Source organism: Rutidosis leptorrhynchoides, chromosome 5, assembly GCF_046630445.1.
Source record: "Rutidosis leptorrhynchoides isolate AG116_Rl617_1_P2 chromosome 5, CSIRO_AGI_Rlap_v1, whole genome shotgun sequence".
In the NCBI taxonomy this organism is placed as follows: domain Eukaryota; kingdom Viridiplantae; phylum Streptophyta; class Magnoliopsida; order Asterales; family Asteraceae; genus Rutidosis; species Rutidosis leptorrhynchoides.
The window spans coordinates 380884413-380906209 of NC_092337.1; the positions used below are offsets into that span (position 1 = coordinate 380884413).

General features: G+C 35.5%; 3 protein-coding genes across 4 annotated transcripts; all 3 read left to right on the forward strand.

Annotated features, from left to right (window-relative positions):
- Positions 1 to 606: 606 nt before the first annotated feature.
- Positions 607 to 6052, forward strand: LOC139848232 (zinc finger protein CONSTANS-LIKE 14-like). The gene is made up of 4 exons (XM_071837960.1): positions 607 to 1448; positions 2179 to 2349; positions 4624 to 4877; positions 5777 to 6052. The coding sequence occupies exons 1-4, from the start codon at positions 687 to 689 to the stop codon at positions 5865 to 5867; spliced, it is 1278 nt and encodes a 425-aa protein (XP_071694061.1). The 5' UTR covers positions 607 to 686; the 3' UTR covers positions 5868 to 6052.
- Positions 6053 to 6291: 239 nt separating this feature from the next.
- Positions 6292 to 11085, forward strand: LOC139848234 (uncharacterized). Of its 2 annotated transcripts, none has more exons than XM_071837961.1 (11): positions 6292 to 8292; positions 8487 to 8561; positions 8641 to 8699; positions 8778 to 8910; positions 9034 to 9130; positions 9231 to 9297; positions 9519 to 9617; positions 9697 to 9786; positions 10225 to 10379; positions 10646 to 10747; positions 10824 to 11085. In XM_071837961.1, exons 1-11 carry the CDS (start codon positions 8094 to 8096, stop codon positions 10984 to 10986), a joined length of 1239 nt encoding a protein of 412 aa, XP_071694062.1. In that variant the 5' UTR covers positions 6292 to 8093; the 3' UTR covers positions 10987 to 11085. The 2 variants fall into 2 exon arrangements, with proteins under 2 accessions (XP_071694062.1, XP_071694063.1); XM_071837962.1 differs by having other exon boundaries at positions 9034 to 9085.
- Positions 11086 to 11394: 309 nt separating this feature from the next.
- Positions 11395 to 18184, forward strand: LOC139849780 (phytyl ester synthase 2, chloroplastic-like). Its single transcript, XM_071839404.1, has 14 exons — positions 11395 to 11656; positions 13307 to 13358; positions 13565 to 13620; positions 14034 to 14192; positions 14285 to 14389; positions 14513 to 14601; positions 15102 to 15223; positions 15305 to 15413; positions 15603 to 15736; positions 16469 to 16841; positions 16936 to 17049; positions 17140 to 17225; positions 17293 to 17402; positions 17988 to 18184. The coding sequence occupies exons 1-14, from the start codon at positions 11395 to 11397 to the stop codon at positions 18182 to 18184; spliced, it is 1968 nt and encodes a 655-aa protein (XP_071695505.1).
- The last annotated feature ends 3613 nt before the right edge of the window (positions 18185 to 21797 follow it).

The window sequence follows — 21797 nt, forward strand, 5'->3', positions numbered from 1 at the left end:
CATTGAATAGACCCATAAACCAAATGGGTCAATATGTTCAAAAACGACCCAACAGGAAAATAGAAATGAACTGAGACCGTTGCAATTTGGAGAAGTTGGAATACATAATTAGAATATATGGCACTACCATCACACCCGAATTTTATACCTTATCATCCATATCTTTGTTTACTCGAATGGACATGGCTATTGGATAAATATACAATCAGTTAATTATCGTTTTTATTATGATAACTCATCTGGTAACTTTGCATACAATGCATGTGTTTTCATCCATTATCCATCCTGGTAGACTTACTAGACCATACTTTGCTAACTCTATGAAATATGATCTTGAATTGGTAATATTATTATCGCCTTAATATTTATTTACCAAAGTAGAAATTTATCACAATGTTTTTAACGAAACCCGTGAATTCACGGGTCAATTAACTAGTTAATTTTATATACTCCGTATAGTTTAAAGTAGTTACTACTCCGTATTATTCTAACAAGCCAATAGAATCAATCTATCCCTTTCCGGCTGAAAAAGCCTTCTTTGTCTTTTTTAAAAATTCTCCCAAGATTTTTTTAGGATTCCACTTTATCTTCCCCCATCATCATTATAACATTTCAATCAGGAAACCCTAAAATAATGAAAAATCACATCAGAATTAACAATATACAGTGAATTATTATATATTATCATGTCATCTCTCTGTGATTGCTGTAACCATAAACCAGCTGTACTTTACTGTAAAGCCGATTCAGCTAAACTCTGTTTATTCTGTGATAACACCGTTCACTCTGCAAATGCTCTTTCTCTTAAACACATCCGCTCTCAGATCTGCGACAATTGCGGATCCGGTGCCGTTTCCGTCGCGTGTTCCACCGATAATCTCCTGCTCTGCGTCGCATGCGATCACGATTTCCACGGTGATTCCACCGTTTCATCCTATCACAACCGGTTTCAGGTCAACGAGATCACCGGTACTCCTTCCGTATTTGACCTAGCTTCAGTTTGGGGATTTAATCTCAATAAACCTAACGGTAATAACGGTTGTAACGGAAATTCATGTGATAATAAGTGTTCTAATGCTAATAATTATGATAAGAACAATACTATTTGTTATGATGAGGTTCCTAATGTTGAATTAAAGTCACGAGATTCAGGATGCGGTGTGCGTAATAAAGTGTTGTATAAACAGTTATTAGAGCTTGCTCAGGAACGATTTGATGTGGATCGAAACGAACTAGGGCCTCAAACACCAAGTAAATGTGGTCAAAATGAGGTTTCAGAAGGTTTTGAGCATGAAGAACAGGATGATGAGGATCTGTTGCATCAGGAAACTCCTTTAACTTATTTGCTTATGCCGCCGCAGAAGCAGTCTAGTTCGAAAGCAAACGATGAAAATCGTACTGAATTTAGTAATATGTGGAGCTATAGTCCTAAACGCAAAATGAGTCAGGTTGTAATTTCATAACTTGATCAATCTTGATACCAATTGGATAGTCTGCTTGCCTTTTTTTGTTTAACTTTTAGGTTTAGTTGCAAAATAAATTGCTACTTGTGGAATACTAAATAAAGGATTTAGCAATATCTTGTATTTGGCTGCTTACCTTGCTTTATATATGATTTTTACGAATTAATGTGTTTAGACACACCCTATAGGTGGTAAATATAATCTTTAGTTTTAGGATTACTTGTCTTGGTTGCATCTTTTGTACTGAAGAAGATTAATCGTCATGCAGTCATGTTTAAGTGCAATTGTAGTGTGTTGATTGACTTCACGATACCGTAAATAGTAAGGGAATTGATCTGCACATGGCTAAATAAAGTTGACATGTTCATAACTAAAGAGGCGTGTTGTCTTTTTGTTGTTGTACCTTGTGGTATACACACACGTCTCAGTTGTGTACAGACTCTACAGACCAACTACCTTATGCGAAATAGTATCATTTTACATCTTCTATGAATTAATTGAAGCCCTGATGCAAAATAAGAAAGGTCATCTGCAGTGCACTGTTAGAAACTTCTATTAAATGGTTTTCAAGCTTTTGAATTGTATGTCTTATAGCTTAGACAGCATGAAATCTTGATTGTTTTCACTGTATTTTGGGGGTGTAAGGTCTAAGTAGTAGCATGAAGTGTCCTGCAGCTAGAAACACGTGTCTTAGCTTACCATTTTGATCTTGCAGATATGGGATTTCAATTTAGGAAGATCAATATCTTCAGATGCAGGACGTGATAATCTTGGCTTTGGGATAAACAACTGTACTGACCTTGTTGAGGATGCATCTTTCACAACAATGGAAGTATTAAAAGAAATGGATGCCATAAACATATCTTTTGCCGGTATTCCACAAAATGTAAGCATTATGCACTATTTGTTGTTCCGTCTATCTACTTGCATCTCTTACCCAAACTAATCAGTTCTTTTCTATTAATAATTAAGCTGAGTTAGAATTCATCTTTCATCATCGGATATTATATAAGCACAACATATCTATATCTATACTTTTGAACCTCTATACATACTATATTACAAAGCATTTGGTTCAACGCATTAATCCTGTAAATTTATGTATTTGAAAGTTACCTATATATGCTTTATACTACGCACTTCACTATATGAATATTCTTACAAAAACTAGTCGATGAAAACTGAGTTTTGAGCCGTAACATAAGCCAAATGAAAGTGATATATCAAAATTACCTATATATGCTTTATACTACATTTATAAGTTTTAGGTATTGCAGAACTACATATTACCCAAACCTAGGAATTCAAAGAACCAGTAAGTTTGTAACCGGAATCATTGAACATCTCTAAATTAGTTTATTCTGCTTATATAAGGAAGATTAAGAGAAATAATTACCTACTACTTTGCACGGGTACCTCCTTGTAGTTTGATATGGATAAGCCATTGGTTTGAAGCTTAGTTTAGTTCTGCAAATAATTAATGTCTAGTGCTCGTAGTTGAGACTTCTAGTTGTCACATATAGAAAAATAATGCTAAATAGGATGGTAATTTTAGAATGAAATCTGGTTGATATACACAGAATACAAGTATAACTTGAATATTAGTTAACAGGTCAAGCTGACTTTATTTTGATTTCTGATTTTTATTAAGAGAATAACTTCATGTAACCCTCTAAAACATTTTACAATATCCTTTCTCAATTTAATAGTCTTAGAAAACTATATAACAAATGTGTACGTTACAAGAAGATGAATGCAAGCCAGTCAAAGGTTACATGTTTTTTTTCTTCTACTTCCTCTGGTTTCCCTAATCAATAGATAGGGATGCGTTGGACTTTTACTTTTTTGGGTTGCTTCTTCACTTAGCCAAATACTCAATAAATGCACGAGGACTTTCTGCATCTCAGTCTTTTATATCTGCCCACCTTTTCCTACAAAAAATAATGGCAAGTACTAGAGGGCTTTCCACTAACTACCAATATTGTAGAAGTTGGCCGACTGGCCGGATTTTGGGTCAAGTCCGATCCGAACTGGCTCAAGTCAGTCAAAGTAATCGGACAACGCCAGTCAAAGTTTGTCCACTGGTCAAAATCGGTCAAAGTTGGATTTAGTCGGTCAAAGCTCAGATATATTTGGTCAAAATTGGCTAACGTCAGTCGAAATCGGTCGAAGTCAAAGTTGGTCGCCGGCTAGTTCCTTACTCCAAAAAACGTGTAGATCGGCAGGGGTGTGTTGCCTTTGGCAACCTACCAACCCACCCCAAAGGGCTGATGTCAGGTTATTACCTCCACTAGAAAACAACCATGTGACAGGTTCTAGTAAGACTCGAACCTGCGTCAGTCTCCAAATAGCTTCCACATGATGGGCCCCAATATCAAAGGCACGGGTGTGCTACTAGCTCATTGGTCGGCTAGTTCTTTACTAGTTCCCTTCTTGGCCGACTAGTCCTTACAATTTCTTGGCCGACTAATCCTCGACTAGCGACTTTTACAACCTTGCTAGCTATTACTCCGTAGCACATATATCCTACAATATAATTGATTTTTAAATTTTTAGTTTACTTATTAAAATTCAAACAATGCTATGAAAATTTTGATTACTTTGTTTGGTGTTCCTGGTATTAGGTTAACTAAGTTGGGAATTTAAGATGTCTATAAAAGTTGGTAAAAGACTTGAAGTAAAAACCCTGATCGTATTTTGCGTCCCCTTTTTAGAAAAATTAATCTGAAGAGAATTGTATCTTACTCTTAATTCATCTAAAAATACCTAATGAATATTTGTTGCTTGAAGTAGTAAGTAAACTAGCACGATTTATTCACCTATTAGAAAATGAGAAAGATAAATGTAGACACTCTACTGGTCTAACTGTCAAAGCACCTGTGGCCACATGTAGACCATATGTTTACAATGTTTGAGGGAGATGTGTGGTACAATGACTTGTGGCTACATGTTACACCACATGTTACTATGTTTACTGTTCATTTCATTTTTATTTAGCCTTTAAAAATCATGTAAAAAGCAGCATGAATTCAGACTCACTGTCCATTGAAGCAAGTTTTTGCCCTTTATATTGTTTCTGATAAATTTTTCCAACACTATATCTGACTGCTATCTTTAAACTTTGTGTGTCTTATGGATCTTGTTTTATTGGCATGTGCAGAAGCAGACATCTCGTTGCAGATCAACAATGGAGATTGAGAACATGCATACTACTACTACTGGACCATTATCAGAAACACAAGTAATGGGAACTAATAGAACTAATACGAGCATGGATGGTCATATGATGGAGCAGTTTTTAGCAATCGGTCAAGGAATGGAAGTACCGGCAATAGTCAAAGTCGACGCAGATCAGCTTGCCCAGAATAGAAGTAACGCAATGTTACGTTACAAGGAAAAGAAGAAAACCCGAAGGTATTTATTTGAACTTAGTTTAATGCATGTTTCCCTTTAGGTATGTGTTAGGTATTCACCGTTACATAATCAAACCAAACTTTTTAACCTTTCCATAACCAAACCAATTCAAACTGAAAAGTACAAATGGAATAAAAAGTGGACATAGAGCTCGACTCAATTAGAAAACTCGAAGCTTGAAACTCGACTCGAACTCGAGCTTGTATTTTCAAGCTTGAGCTCGACTTGACTAATTTACCGATACTTTCGAGCTCGGTTCAATGAGCTTGTATTTTCAATCTTAAGCTCGACTCGACTGATTAACCGACACTTTCGAGCTTGGGTCGATGATCTTGTATTTTCAAGCTTAAGCTCGACTCGACTGATTAACTGATACTTTCGAGCCAAGCTCGATTCGATTTTTTTTTTTTTTTAATATTTATAATTAATATTCATCGACTTGATACTTTCAGGCTTAGTCTACTCGACTCGAAGTTTATTAAAAAAATATGGTAAATATGCTATCATACATATCAATTAATGGTAAAAATATAATGCAATGAAAGTTTAAGGCTCGCGAGCCTCTCTAGCCAAGTACCTTAATGTTCGAGCTCGATTCGACTTGTACCTGAGTTGATCTCAAATACTTCTTTAGTCAATCTGAGTAACTCACAAGTTGTGTTGTCTCATCTACACCCTAATATAGAACCAATAACCAAAACAATAATAGCAAGGTCAGGTTTGGTCTAGTTTCGGTTTGGTTTGGTTGGTCACCGATGGTCTATAGTGACGATAAAGAAATGATTTATGAACCTAATTTGGTAGTCCTTAAAATTTCAACTAAAACTGTGATCGAGCAAATCTATGTTTAAGTGATGGTAGGCCAATACATCGTTACTCAAAGCGTGTTATGGTAACAGGTACGAGAAGTGCATTCGTTATGAATCACGAAAGGCAAGAGCTGATACTAGAAAACGAGTAAAAGGTCGATTCGTGAAGACAGTGGAATAAACAAAAGAAGTAATAATTATTAACTTATGGTCGACATCGCTAGTTTGATTAAAACATATATAGGGGAGGTGAGTTGAACTTTGGTTATTTTGTTTGCACATGCCTACTGATAAAAAAATGTAGAAATAAATAAGGTGGGTTGTAATGTAATAGTAGCAAATAGCTACTGAAGAATCAAGTGATGATATTTTCCTCGAAGGTGTCAAAAAGGAGTTGGTAGTGATCGACGATACGCCTCGAGACCAGGAATCCTCGTATTGTCAACACCTATAATTTGGATATAACTTTGAAGTTTGAACTCACAGACCATAATGGGTGGAGCTTAAGACTCTTCATTATGATTATACTTGCATACATTTAACGTTGAAACAAAACAAAACAAACAATTTTATACTACTACCAATACCAATAATTTGCATACCTATTCCCCTTTTTTATTCGTGTCAACCCCTAACCCATAAATTTATAACCACTAGTGAACGTATGCAGATGAATGAAACGGTCAAAAACAAATACAGTACAGAATAACTTAATTAGATCGAATATACTCCGTATCTAGGTAAAAGATACTCACCGTCTTCACCTAGTATGAAAAACGGAAAACTTCAATCGTTCACAAGTTAATAGATATATGTTTCCCTTTTTCTCTTTTTCTTGGCAATTATAAACTTTACTATTTAACATAATGAAAATATTTGGTTATATGCTTGAATTAGAGAACTCACAAACCAAGAGAAACAGTGAATCTTATATAAAAATAAGAATACAAATATAAAGGAAGTATTGATTGAAGTAATATCTAAGACGTTTAATTTCCAAATTGTTTTACGCAACTAAAGGGCGGGTCCTCGAAATTTATTGTTGGATCCGACTTGTTTTCTTCGGTTGGTTTCGTGCCTTGTATTTTCGATTATTATATTGTTTTTGTTTGGTTAGTCTCTTTGTAAGGTTTTGTCGGGATGATAGAGTGACTCGTTTATCAAATAGTTCTGGTTTAGATGATTGCTTTCTAGGTGCGAGTTTCTCCGTTTCTTTTGTCCTTTTGTATTCCATGTGGAGGGTGTTTTCCTTCGGAAAACGACCTGGAATCTATATGAGTTTTCGTTATTTTCGAAAAAAAACTGAAGTAATGACCAATAATCTGATTCAGATAATATCATGTTTACGGAATTACGTTGTTAGTTGAGACGACCGACTTCAGAATATTTTATAATCCATGGTTTGAAAGTAAAGAATTAGATGATAATTAAGATAAAACAATGAATGTGTGCATATATTAATTTAAATTATTTAGTAATTACCAAGTTAAATGCCAGTAATGGCTAGTCTGGTCCTTAATCTGCGGTCATCCAACACACTAACCCATGTACATGCACATGCTATATCGCCATGGATGAGTTCACACAAGAGATACTTGAGCTAACTCTTACTTCTGAATTCTTTATTCCAACTACACATGTCTCACCAATGCATTACAATTATTATACAGGTTAAATACTAATTTTACACTGTATGTCCATATCCATCTTAACTAAAATTACGTTCATGTGTATCCTAATCTTTAAAAAAGTTTATCATCTGGATTGAACTTTCAATTTCCCAATGGGTCATTGACCCAACGGTATCTAGTAAACCCCTCCAACAAACTTCCCGTTTTTAAATTTATGTTTCTAACCTGCTATAACTTTTAAACCAACGATATGAGACTGTGATGATGATATGTTAAATGACGTGTCAATGTGTCTAGTTGACACGTAATAGAATACTTTGATGAAGAAGTCATCTAATACATACAATGGAACTTTTTGAACGTCTATAACACATGGGTGGAGATCGTTTGAGTTGATTACATACAATATACACATTTTTAATCACTTAACCTTAGTATTTCAATATCCGAGACAATTTCATATTGCACGAATGTTTTTTTAATCCGAAAATTTTAAAAAACAAATAAACAAACGACTTAACCCATGTGGCTCCCTGAACACACTGATTGATAATTGATACACAAGAAGCTTCATAACTACTTCTACTACTGACTGTTTCGTCTTGCTTTTGCCTATATCTCTCTTTAATAGAATCATTCCCCCAAAAAACACTTGTTTAATTTCTATCACAACACATATCCTTGTATGTCTTGTACAAAAATAATAACAATGTCATATGTTGTTTCATATTAACAAGTTTTATTTTCATAAAAAGTAAAAAAAAAAAACAAAAAAAATGGGGTGTGCAGTGTCTGTGTACAGAGTTGGAGGTAAAAAGCAAATGAAGATCCCTCTTGTTACCGTACTCGTTCCTTCAATTCGTATTCCTATTAATTCCAATATTCAAAAGCCACTTAAAGGCATTATTCCTAAGGATCTTGCTGATCGTCTCACCTCTTTTAGAAATCAAATCGCTTTTCTAGCCGAAGAAACCGGTACGTTTTCTTAAACTGTGTGTTTTTTTGGCATAACTGGCAACTTTTACCGGCCCATAATCGGTTGACAATTTCATAATGTGGGACATACCTGATTCACCCATTACCAACTGAGCTACGCACCATTGGCCTAAAACTATTTGTTTTATTTTAAAGATCTGTAAGTTAATAACATATTTTTATATATATTTCAGATGTATCAGCTGTGCCTGAATTGTTACGTTCATTGGAAGAATATTTATCGTTATTAGTTGGTCTTACTGATCAAGGTTTGATTCTCTTCAATGCTTAAAAAGTTTACATGTTTATCGGATAATTGCATTGATTTATTGCTGATGTGTTTGTTAGAACTCAGATGTCGAGAACTGATTGAATTCAAATGGAAAAGTATAGACGATAAACAACAAGTGAGGATTTCATTTTCCATTTTATGATGTTCAAAGTTGATTTATTAATAGTAACCTGATATTTATTTCGATTAGCAGGAAATAAGTGTTGCAGATTCTTGGTTTGAATTACTATCTATAGTTCATATGATGGCTATGTTAACATTATTGGATGCAAATTCAAAGTTGATTCCTGATCAAACTGTTTCTACTGAATCAGTTGAATCTACAGGTGTGCATTTTTTATTTTTATTTTTAAAAAAGCTTACTTTTGTATCTTAAACAACCAACATAAAGTTAGTGTACTCGAACTGCTGACCGATCTTTTATTTTATTATTATTATTTTTATTGTAGATAACATACGGGCTGCTGTCGACTTATTGGTGAAGGCAGCTGGGTACCTGCAGTTCTGTCTTCGTGAAATACTTGTCCAAATTCCACCTCATATTAAGTATGTTAAGAATTATGATAAACTATATATATAATATATTTATTATGTGTTCCAATTAGTAGATTCAGATCGAGAAACTCATTTCAAACTTTACGATCAGGATGAAGTTTCCGGTAGATTTACAGGAGAGTGTAATTGAGGCTTCTTATATTCAAGCACTTGGGCAGGTATGTTTAAACTTTATCATAAAAAAATCATTAATAATGTTATAGAGTCTGTATGCTTCAAATACACATGATTGTTTGGCTTGTTTTTTTATATATTTATTAAAGTTTCATTCTTAGTTGGATCTCTTTATTCGACCCAATTCACCTGAATCAACCTTCTCAATAAATGGGTCAAAATTACCACCTCTAAAACATGACATACCATATTATATGACTTCCAGGGAACAGAAATGCAGCTTGCTTCAGCTGTTGAAAGTAAAAATGCTACTTTATCCGTTAAGAGAAGATTAGCATGCGAGCAATTGAGTTATTTCGGCCAGGTACGTAATTCATCTTTAATTTCTTGTCACAATCGACGTATAAATCCTCTTAATCAATTACTTAAACTTTCTATTACAGGCTCATTACTGTTTGTCAACATGCAACAACCTTAATGGATATGGGAAGAAGCATCTATCATTTATCAAATGGAAGTACCTTGAAGCAAAGGTTTGCATTTCTAACTTGGCTATACTCACTACTGTAAAAGTCGGCCGACGCGTCAGTTTGGGGACTAGCTCGTCCTGACTCGCCCAAAAACTGCCATAAAAAGGCGGCCACGCTAAAGAGTCTGGTCAAAGTCAGTGAAAGCCAAAGTCGGGTCGAGTCGGGAGTCGGTCAAAGTCCATGTTAGGTCAAAAAAATTATATTTTTTTTGTCATATATCTATAATTTTTATATTTAAGTTTTATGATTAATATATTTATATGTAATATATATGTTTAATTTATTCATTACTAAAAGTCAATGCTGGTCAACGTCCAACTTGTCCCTGACTCGAGCCACTCGCGACTTTTACAACCTTGATTTTACTCATAACATCATATTTACCAACAAAGGTGTTTAAATCAAGATTTTGGTGTTTGACTATTTGACTTGTGTAATCAGGCTGCTGCATACTACTACCACGGTTTAATAACGGATAAGGGTACGGAACCATCATGCCATATCGTTGCAATGTGTTGTTTTCTTGCAGCAGAAGAGATTTTAACAGAGAGCAAGAAGGCGTGTTTAAATTTTTGCCTAATACTTCCCATAACAAGGTAAGACTGATACGAAATCATTTGTATGAAGTGATGAGGTGGCATATTGCACTAGTCAGGCGGGTTGGGTACAAGTAAAAATGGGCTCAGATCAAAACATATACTACTTTTTTATGAATGTTGTCTTTGTTCTAATATATTATTCGTTTATTCGCAGAATATTTTTTTTTTTTTTTTTTAAATGTATGTAGTTACATCCTGTTTATGTGATATATGTTCTGCTGTTTGAGTATTATAGTATAATCTGTTCACTTTATTGTATGAAGGGCTCCGGCTGCGTGGGGTGCAATGAAGCATTTGAACAAAAAAATTCCCGAAACCGCAGCTAAAAAGTCGCAGATGTACGCCTCCCTTTTAGAGGAAGAAAAGTAAGTGATCAAACTTGCTTCATTTAGTCTCGTTGTGAGTTATATTTGCGTTAACCTGATGTGAAAATTAATACAGGAGTTTGAACGTATTACCGGATCTTCCTGAGTTCGAGTTGTCGTTAAAAGCAGACGAGTATAAATTACCGAATAAAGATGCAGCATGGGAAAGTGAAAAATGGATTATACCTAATAATAAAACACTTAAAACTCACTTAACAGATGATGAAGATGATGATTAACTGACAGTCATTGCAGCCTTAAATGTTTGTTTAATTTGAGGGTTTTTTTTAAACAAAGAATGCACATTTTGTGTGTATAGAAAGAAAGATACTTTGTAAACCACATTATTTATTAGTGTATGATATGTATGGTTTTAATGTAATACGGTCACTTTTTGGTCCATTATATCTAGTTTCATAGAAAACTGAAAGAATTTATATCTCTATAATCAGTATTATAAAATATAGAAACGTGTTACAACATCTTAATTAGCTATATAAAAGCAAAAATTAGATATTAATTCATTAACAAACTCATCTCAAACTTGTTTTCCAGTTTTCATGCATCATTTGGTTCCGTCATTCATATCAACCAGCCATAACATGAATCAAATGAAGCCGTATTGTTAAATTAATCATTTATTCATCATGTCAACTTTTCTTCCTCATCTGTTCCCAGTTGTAAATCGCACCAACGTCACTACTACGTGTGCTCAAAGATTCTGTATAGCCAATGTTCAAGAGCAAACAATATATTATAAAGACCAACAACGTCGCTTGAAAACCTTACATGACTACCTCAAACGGTCGACGTATATGTTTAGTAATTTAGATGGTGGACCTCCTAGATGGTTTTCGCCGTTGGAGTGTACTGCGTGCTTAAAGTCTCCTCTATTACTTGCTTTACCCGGTTCATTACACTCTTTTTGAAACTATTCCTTCAAGCAATAATCAGATCGTTTCTTAAGTTAATCTACGGGTGTAAACGAGTCAATTTGAGCTCGAGCTCTATTAGGCTCGAGCCGAGCCCGAGCTCTATCAGGCTCGCGTTCGGCTTGTATATAAATCTTGAGCTCGGCTCGTTTGACATTATATAAGCTCGAGCTTGGCTCGAGTTCAACTCGTTAAGCTATATTATAGTTATTATTATATCATTATATATTATTATATATTATATCATTCTATATTATATATTATATATTATATATATATATATATATATATATATATATATATATATATATATATATATATATATATATATAGGGGCAGGATCAATGGGGAAGTAACCAACCGGGGGAAGCGGGGGGAAGCAAATTTTTTTTTTTTCGTTTTTTTTTTGAATTTTTTTTTCCGGCATCAAGATCACACGAAAATATGAACATTTAGAAGAGACACTTTGTGATGAATGTTATTATTTAGGCGGGAAAACGATCGACAAAAATAACATTCAAGATAATATTGTTCGTGAAGAATATGAACGTTTTTTTTCTTCATGTTTTGTGAAGTAAAATTTAGCCCAATTTAGGGTTTGGTGTTTTGGGTTTATTCCATAAACCCAAAACACCAAACCCTAAACCCTAAACTCTAAACCGTTCGTGTTAAAAACTTAATCTAAATCCTAAATCTAAACCCTAAATCTAAACCCTAAACTGTAAATTTCTAAACCCTAATATCTAAACCCTAATATCTAAACCCCAATAGCTAAAACCTCAAGATACGCTCGAAAAACACGATAATTGTTATATATTACTTCTTCGAGCGTTTTTCCGCCAAAATAAAAACATTTATCACAAAGTGTCTCTACTAAATGTTCATATTTTCATCTCATCTATAATGTTCGTGAACAAAATTTTTTCAAAAAACGAAAAAAAAAAGTTTTTGCTTCCCCCCGCTTCCCCCCGAATGGTTACTTCCCTCTTGATTCTACCGGCCACTACATATATATATATATATATATATATATATATATATATATATATTATAAAATAAGAATTTTGTTAAGAACAACCCTTAAATCCATTTTTAACAAGCTTAAAACACTTTTTATAGCAGCTAGTTATTACCTTTATGTTGGCAGTTACCTATTTGTAAAAGTGCTTTAAGCATGTTAAGGACATCTCTGATAGCAAAGTCCTAAAAATATTACAACAATAACAACAATACCTAATTCCATCGATGTGAATTATGTAGGAGGTGAAATGTAGACAATCATTCATCTACCCTTAGGGAAGTCGTTTCTCTACCTACCGGAAAAGAAAATGAAAAGCTAGTTTAGCCTTTTGAGTTTGTTTAAGCTCGATATAAGAGAGAGCTCAAGCTCGTTTACTAAATGTTATTTAAAAAAAATTCAAGGTTTGGCTTGAACTCGAGCTCGTTTAAAATCCTTTCGTATCGAGCTCGAGTGGCTTGGTTCTTTTCGAGCTCTTAATGAATCGAATTTGAGTAGCTCGGCTCATTTACACCCTAACCCTAATCTTAATCTGATGCAAGGTCCTATATCTTGAGATATATAATGATGTTTTTGAAGAGACTAAATTAGTATATTAGACTTTTTCAGGAATAGATGGTTCCGGGCTTGAACTTTGTTTGAATCACCAACGGCTAGGAGAGTACGCCTCATTTTTTTATTTTTATTATTTAATTTGAATTTTAATACATGACGATGATGATTAGCTAGAGTTTTTGAATTTTAATACATGATGATGATGATGATGATGATGATGATGATGATGATGATGATTAGCTAGTGTTCTTTCTCCAAGGCGTTACTAATCTTAATTTACTAATGATTCTTTCGCCTTTTAACAATTTGAAGGATTTTCAACATATGGTGCTTGCATATTCCTACTACAGACCGAACACCGTTTACAGGTCCATCTCTCTTTCTCCTTAAATCCCTACTAATTCAATTCAATGCTGAGGTCAGTCTTGACTGTTGTGAACATTATTCTAGAATCGAAAATTTTCTTTAATATTCGTTTGATAATATTATTAACTTCATTTGATCTAAAATGTTTTTTCGAATGACAAACTCATACACCCTACATAATTTTGCACGAATAATGTTCTAAACATGACTCGTCCAACAGGACTCTAACCCATGACCTCAAGGTCAGAGGGGCTCCTCGATACCGATAGGCCAAAGGCCCTTTGGTCACCTAAAATGTTTTTGAAGAAGTTATGATAGGCCAAAGGCCCTTTAGACCATTCATTGTTCTCCTTCTTATGCTTTTAGAATTGAAAAGTTATGATACTTAAATCATTCTATATTCTATGTGGATTAGATCTTGTGAAGCTGGTTGAAACAACAGTTAGATCCGAATATTTCCAATTTCCAAACAGACCCATATATCTCGTTGGTGAATCTGTAGGCGCGTGCCTTGCACTCGGTGTTGCTGCACGCACCCCTGATATTGATCTTGTATTGGTTTTAGCTAATTCCGGTGAACCTCAATAGCTCACATTTCACACACACACACACACACACACACACACACTTACTTTTTATGTCATGATCTCATATTATTGTATGTAGCTACTAGTTTTGGCAAGTCTCGACTGCAGTCTTTGATACCCATTTTGAAAGCGATGCCTGATAAGCTCAGTCTTGGACTTCCTTATGTGCTGAGCTTAATTACAGGTTTTTTCTCTGTGTATATGCATTAAAAACAGAAAAATCGATTTAATATATTATATGAGTTTATGCATATTAATCATGATATGATCAATAATCTGAAATTGGCAGTTTGCACTATATGTACAGGTGTGTCTTCAACAACGATGATGCCTACTGCAGAGAAACCAGTTCAAGATCTATCAGAGGAAATTGTAGCATTGTTCTCATACTTATATGTGAGATATTAAGTAAATTTCGCAACTTAAATCATTTTAATATGTAAATGACGTTTGAATGATCTGTCTTCAAGCACAACAAAGTATCTGAAATTGGCAGTACCGTCACTAACTCATTATATACAGATGATCTTTTTTTTTTTTTCTTTTTTTTTTTTTTTTGAACAGCAATTTGGGATTACCCAGGGAGACTAAACCACCCACACGATCATCTCACCCAGTTGCATAACCCGACCCCCACTGCTGCTCGGAGAAAACCCGGACCAATCCGAGGGCATAGCCGGTAAACCACCCCCCCCCCCCCCCCTTCCTTCCCCGCCGCCCCCGCAACGTAATGTGCGAAAGGCGGCGACCTTGGGTGGATATCAAAGTCAGAAGAAAAGGAGATAACTTTGTGTGTAATGTTGTAGTCCCCAGGAGTCGAACTCTTTGACCTTAAACATTGAGTGTCAGACCACTTCCACTTGAGCTACAGACGATCTGATTATCGATATTATCAGGCCCTTGATGATGTGTTGACGGTTGAGCTGCTTCTTTGGAAGCTAAAGATGCTAGAATCCGCATACGTGTATTCCAACTCCCGCATTCATAATGTTACAGCTCAGACACTCATACTCTCTAGGTCTCACATCATTAAACCGTAAATGTGTGTCATTCAGTTACTTTGCCTCTTAATGATGTTTTAAAATCTTAATTACTACAGCGGCAAGGATCAGCTATTTCCTAGTATAGAAGAAGGACAAAGGCTTTGTCGAATACTCCATAAATGTCAAATACGTACATTTCACGATTGTGGCCATGCCCTGTTCCTGGTACCATGCTTTCTACTCTCATCTGTCCGTAAATGTTTGTTCGTGTACTTTCACAATCATCTTTGTTTAATTAATCTCGTAGATGCAAGAGGACAACAAAATAAAAATCTGATTATATGAAATTTTTTTACATAATTTGACCTTAAATTGGAGGAAACTGATAATGATTATAGCATCCACATGTTACAGGAAGAAGATGTTGATATGGTAACAATCATCAAGGCTGCTGGTTTTTTTCGTCGTTCAAAACATACAGATTATGCATTAGACTTCATACCACCAACTCCACTTGAATTCAAATATTATATGGGTGACCCTCTAAGGTAACTTAACTTAATTCCCGTAAATCGTTTTCTTGATTATGGCAGTTAAGTAGTTAACGCAAATCCTGTGTCTTATCAGTTCTTAGTTCTTAGCTGTATGTTAAGCCTCAAAGCTCATGTGACTTCTTTCAGCCCAAAAAGTAGTATTGATTTAACCTTTTCATAATTAAATAATTGTGCAATTACATGAGTTACCTATATAAAATTTCTAAGTAACAAGTATGTTTTATGTTTTATTCAAGAAACTGATTAGAGTGTTATCAAGATTACCAAATGCCTCCTGTTCTGTATGCCGGTTAAAGTTTTCCTGTTCAGGTTACCCGGGCAAAGGGTATTTGACTCTGATGTACCTGGCCTAACAAAGGTATCTAGTGACGGACCCTTTTTTCCCTAACCACCCCAAGATATGCTGATAGTGAGGTTTAAATCTGAAGCCTCTTCTGACCGCGACCACTAGAGTATGAAAGATTACCAAATGCTTCGCATCTGTATGCATCTAGAGTAAACGAATAAGGTTTTCCATTGTTTAGGCTACCCGATAAAGGGAGTATTTTTAGTTTGATGTACGTGGCCTAACCTGGCTATCCCGTGACAATTTCCGACCACTTTTTTTGGCTACCCAAAATATGTTGCTAGTGAAGTTTGAACTCAAACCTCTTGTGAGGATACTGGGACCCACTAGAGTATGAATATAAAGAGGAATGACTATATTTTGTATATTTTGCATCATAGATGGATGAATGTTGCCACTTCTCCTGTGATGCTCTCAACGTTAGAAACCGGGAAAATCGTGAGGGGTCTTGATGGAATCCCTACTGAAGGCCCCGTCTTATTTGTTGGGTACCACAATTTATTGGGAATTGAGGCATTTCTGATGATGCGTAACTTTCTAATCGAGCGAAATATCATCTTGCGCGCATTAGCACATCCATCATTTTTTTACAAGTTGAAAGAAGGAAGAATATTGCCTGACTTAGCAGCATACGATTTTTTAAGAATTATGGGTGCAGTTCCTGTCTCAGCCTCAAACATGTACAAATTATTTTCCTTAAAGTCTCATGTCTTGCTGTATCCGGGAGGTATGCGCGAGGTTTGTCATAAAAAGGTAACTCTTCTAGTTGATATATTTTTTTGTGCAATGAACTAATCACGATTAAGAGGTTGACTAATCACGGTTAAGTCTAAAAATCTATATATAGGGTGAGGAGTACAAGTTATTCTGGTCTGAGCAACCTGAGTTTGTAAGAGCTGCTGCATTATTCGGAGCCAAAATCATACCTTTTGGTACTGTTGGTGAAGATGATTTTAGTGAAGTGAGTCTTAACAGAATCTTATTTCTTCAATCAAATGATTTTTTTTTTTTTAATGGTTGTTTGAATGGTTTCATCCTGGATATTTATCAGTTGGTACTTGATTATAATGATCAAATCAAGATTCCTTTTATGAGGGCTTACATTGAAGAGTTAAGAAATGAGATTGTGCATGTAAGGTATGTATGTTGTGTTATGTAACATGGAATTTTTAGTTGGTGAATTGATGTCGTCGTGTGGTGGTAGAACTGATGCTAAAGGAGATGTTGCAAATCAAGACGTATACTTTCCAGGGATATTACCTAAAGTTCCGGGACGATTCTATTACTTTTTCGGAAAGCCCATTGATATGCAAGGTATGCATGCATAATTTCCTTTGTTCAACCACACATACAGTCGGAATCAATGTCTTTTAAAACACCATAAGTGAAATCTTCACGGTTTATTGCTTTATGTAAACTCGTTAAAGTAATGATTTTTTTTCAGTATTTAGGGGGCATGTGGAAGGTGTGCAACCCAAAATTTTGAGAAGGATTATATAATAGTTCATTTATATATATATTTTCTATAAATCCATTCATGAAGTTAATTTATCAGACAATTTAATCGCACCAGATTAATTTTTTGCATTTTTATCATCACCCTCTGTCTTGAACAGAGACTTCTAAGTTCCAATGAATATTGAGGATCTTATAAAAGATGATATATAACTATCCTGCTTAAGAGTGTGGATATTAAAGCTAATGGTCTACACATTAAATATGGAGTTTTAAATAGACTCTAGATTTGTGTATGTTCATAAAATGAAAGTTATTTGTCAAATTCAACACATATTAAGTGTGTGAATATGCTCAAAATTGTGATTAGAATTGAGTGAGTTGTTGTCATAGTATAATAATGTGTTGATCTTAATTGTGATGCTCCTTAAATATTATTGTTAGGGATGGAAGGGGAACTAAGGAACAGGGAAAAAGCAGAGGAAATGTATTTACATGTGAAAAGTGAGGTTGAAAAATGTCTTGCTTACTGCAAAAGAAGAAGGGAAGAGGACCCTTACAGACATATAATATCGCGGTTCATGTACCAGGCTATTCATGGTGGTTTCGATTCTCATGTCCCAACGTTCCATATCATTTGATATCGAATTTTAATATATCATCATCATCTGTGTTGATTATAAAACATGTATTGGTTACATAATCAGGATACTTAATTCAAGTTCATCAATTGTGCATTTACATAGACACTTGGTTTTCATTATCACATCCATAATCTATAACATGATCTAATATAAAAACAGTCACAATCAATTGTTACAGATCAAGTGCGCCTCCAACAGCAAATAGATGACTTATAACGGATAGTTCCACCAGAAATTTAACTTATTTTTTTCTTACAAATACATATACGATTTATACTACCAAATAATGGATGAGTTGGAGTCAGTAAATGTAAGGATATTAGGACCCAAAACAACGCAAGTGATTCAATAAGATCACTCACCGATAATAATTCTACAAGATTACTAACCCACTTAATGAACGAAAGATTATAAATGCAAGAAATATAAATCGACACAAGAGATAACGTGGTTATATGCAATCGTTGTGATTGCTTTAGTCCACGGCCAACTAGAGAATATTATTGATAATTTTTCTTGGTGTGTTTACAATGAATTACAAGATGGTCTATTTATAGAATGGTTTAAGGAGTAAGCTAAAACAATTCCTTGAAGTTTCATGTGAGTTTCCTGACAGCTTCATGGAAGCTACATGTGAGTTTCCTGACAGCTTCGTGGAAGCTACATGTGAATTTCCTCACAACTTCGTGGAAGCTACATGTGAGTTTCCTAACAACTTTGTAGAAGCTTCGTGTGAGTTTCCTAGAATCTTCCCACTAATTGTTTAAAGTTCTCCATATCTCCAACAATCTCCCACTTGGAGACTTTGAACAAACCCAACCTTCGTCAACCCAAAAATATCAACGATCTAACCAAGAACGTTAAACCACCATTATACCGCCAAACTCCATTTGGGACACGCACACTCAACACATACTTCGGATGAGCAGACTTTCGATACAAGGTCTTCAACACTACTTGTTAGAAATGAAATATCAACTCTCTAATTCCCTAGTAGACGTCTTCTCTCATCAAGTCATGAGAAGACCGGTTGAGGCAACGCAAAACCTTAACTTCTCCGTCGTAACCACCTTAGTAAACATGTCAGCAGGATTCTTCGTACCAAGGACTTTTGCCAATGCTAAAGTACCATCATTTATATGTTGTCGAATAAAATGATACCTTAACTTAATGTGTTTCGTACGACTATGAAACACCGGATTCTTCCCAAGATGTATTGCACTTTGATTATCACAATACAAGACACAATAGTCCTGTCTTTTACCCAACTCACCTAAGAAGTTCTTCAACCAAACAAGCTCTTTAGAAGCTTCTGCAATAGCCATATATTCGGCCTCGGTGGTTGACAAAGCAACACTCTTTTGTAGTCGAGACATCCAACTAACCGCCGTCTTTCCTATTGTGAAAACATAACCCGTAGTGCTTTTTCCCGAATCGTCAAATCCACCCAAATTAGCATCCGCATAACCTCTAAGTATGACATTGCTTTTAGAGAAGCACAATCCCATATTAGAAGTACCTTTCAAATAATGAAGTAACCATTTAACCGCTTCCCAATGCTCTTTTCCCGGATTAGACATATAACGACTTACAACTCCCACTGCGTGAGCAATATCGGGTCTTGTACAAACCATGGCATACATAACACTACCCACGGCCGATGCATATGGAACCTTTTTCATCTCCATTTTGTCTTCTTCCGTTTTAGGTGATTGACTTTTCGATAGCTTTATCGTGTTACCCAAAGGCATAGAACGAGCCTTTGAATTTTCCATGTTAAACCTCTCTACAACTTTCTCAATATATTTGGATTGAGACAAGTATAGAGTACCCTTCACACGATCACGCACAATACTCATGCCAAATATTTGCCTAGCACCACCAAGATCTTTCATCTCGAACTCATGGGAAAGTAATCCCTTCAACTTGTTGCTTTCGGACATGTTGGAACCTGCAAGTAACATGTCATCAACATATAACAATAAGATTATGTAAGAAGACTTGAATTTCTTTAAGTAGCAACAGTGATCCGCTTCACATTTTAAGAAACCAATCTTCTTCATAAACTCGTCAAACTTCAAGTACCATTGCCGAGGTGCTTGCTTCAATCCATACAAACTTTTCTTTAGCTTACAAACCCACTTCTCTTTACCCTTTACCTCAAAGCCCTCGGGTTGCCTCATATAGATCTCTTCATCAAGGTTACCATGTAAGAATGCGGTCTTCACATCTAGTTTCCCTAGATGTAAGTCCTCGGATGCAACCATAGAAAGTACCAAACGAATAGTAGTCATCTTCACCACCGGTGAAAATATCTCTTGGTAGTCAACTCCTTTCTTTTGTTGAAAGCCTTTAACCACCAAACGAGCCTTGTACCTTTTCTTGCCATCCAACTCATTCTTGATTCGATACACCCATTTACTTTGCAACGTCCTTTTATCATGAGGTAATTTCACTAGTGACCAAGTTTTATTCTTCTCAAGTGACCCCATCTCTTCTTTCATGGCAAGCTCCCATTGTATGGATTCTTTTGTCTTCCTTGCCTCAAAGTAACTTTCGGGTTCACCATTCTCGGTATAGAGCAAGTAGTTTAATGATGGAGAATACCTAGGATTAGGTTTGGGCACTCTAGTCGAGCCTCTTAGTGTAGGAGCAACCGAAATGGTTGGACCGGTTTCATTTGTGTCCTCTTCATCACTAGAACTCGCACTATGTTCGGAATCATCACTGCTTTCCGAACCATCCCCATCATTAGCATTTTCCGATGCCTCACCGTTAATTGGCAATTCATTGTTACCCGTACTCCCACTAGAACCTGCAAGATCATCAATAGAAACATCGTCAAAAGTAACATGACCCGGTTTAGAACTCCCCGTTTCCGGTTTGCCATAAACCGAATCTTCATCAGAGGTAACATCACAAGAACGAATCACTTTTCTAGCTTCGTTATCCCAACAACGATAACCCATTTCATTCGACCTGTAGCCTATGAAAATACACTTCTTTGACTTGGCCTCAAGTTTGTCTCTATCCGCATCTTTGGTCTTCACATAAGCATTACACCCAAAGACGCTAAGGTGATTATAACTCACCTTCTTACCTTGCCATTCTTCCTTGGAAATTCGAAAACCCAACGGTGTTGAGGGTCCCCTATTTATCAAATAAGCCGCCGTATTTACCGCATCCGCCCAAAACATCTTAGGTAAACCGGCATGTAGTCTCATACTCTTAGCCCTTTCATTTAACGTACGATTCATACGTTCGGCGACCCCATTGTGTTGCGATGTCTCTGGTACCATTTTTAACATTCTAATACCGAGCTTTTCACAATGGTCTTTAACCTCAAGACTACCATATTCCCCTCCATTATCCGACTTCAAGCACTTGACTTTCAAATTAGTCTCATTTTCTACCATAGCTTTCCACTTCACAAAAGTATAAAATACATCGGATTTAGCTTTAAGAAAATAAACCCATACCTTTCAAGTGGAGTCGTCAATGAAGGTGACATAATAGCGAGAACCTCCATGTGATTCTACATTGGTTGGACCAAACACATCCGTATGGACAAGCTCCAATTTCTCCAACTTAGGAGCATTTCCCGGTTTCC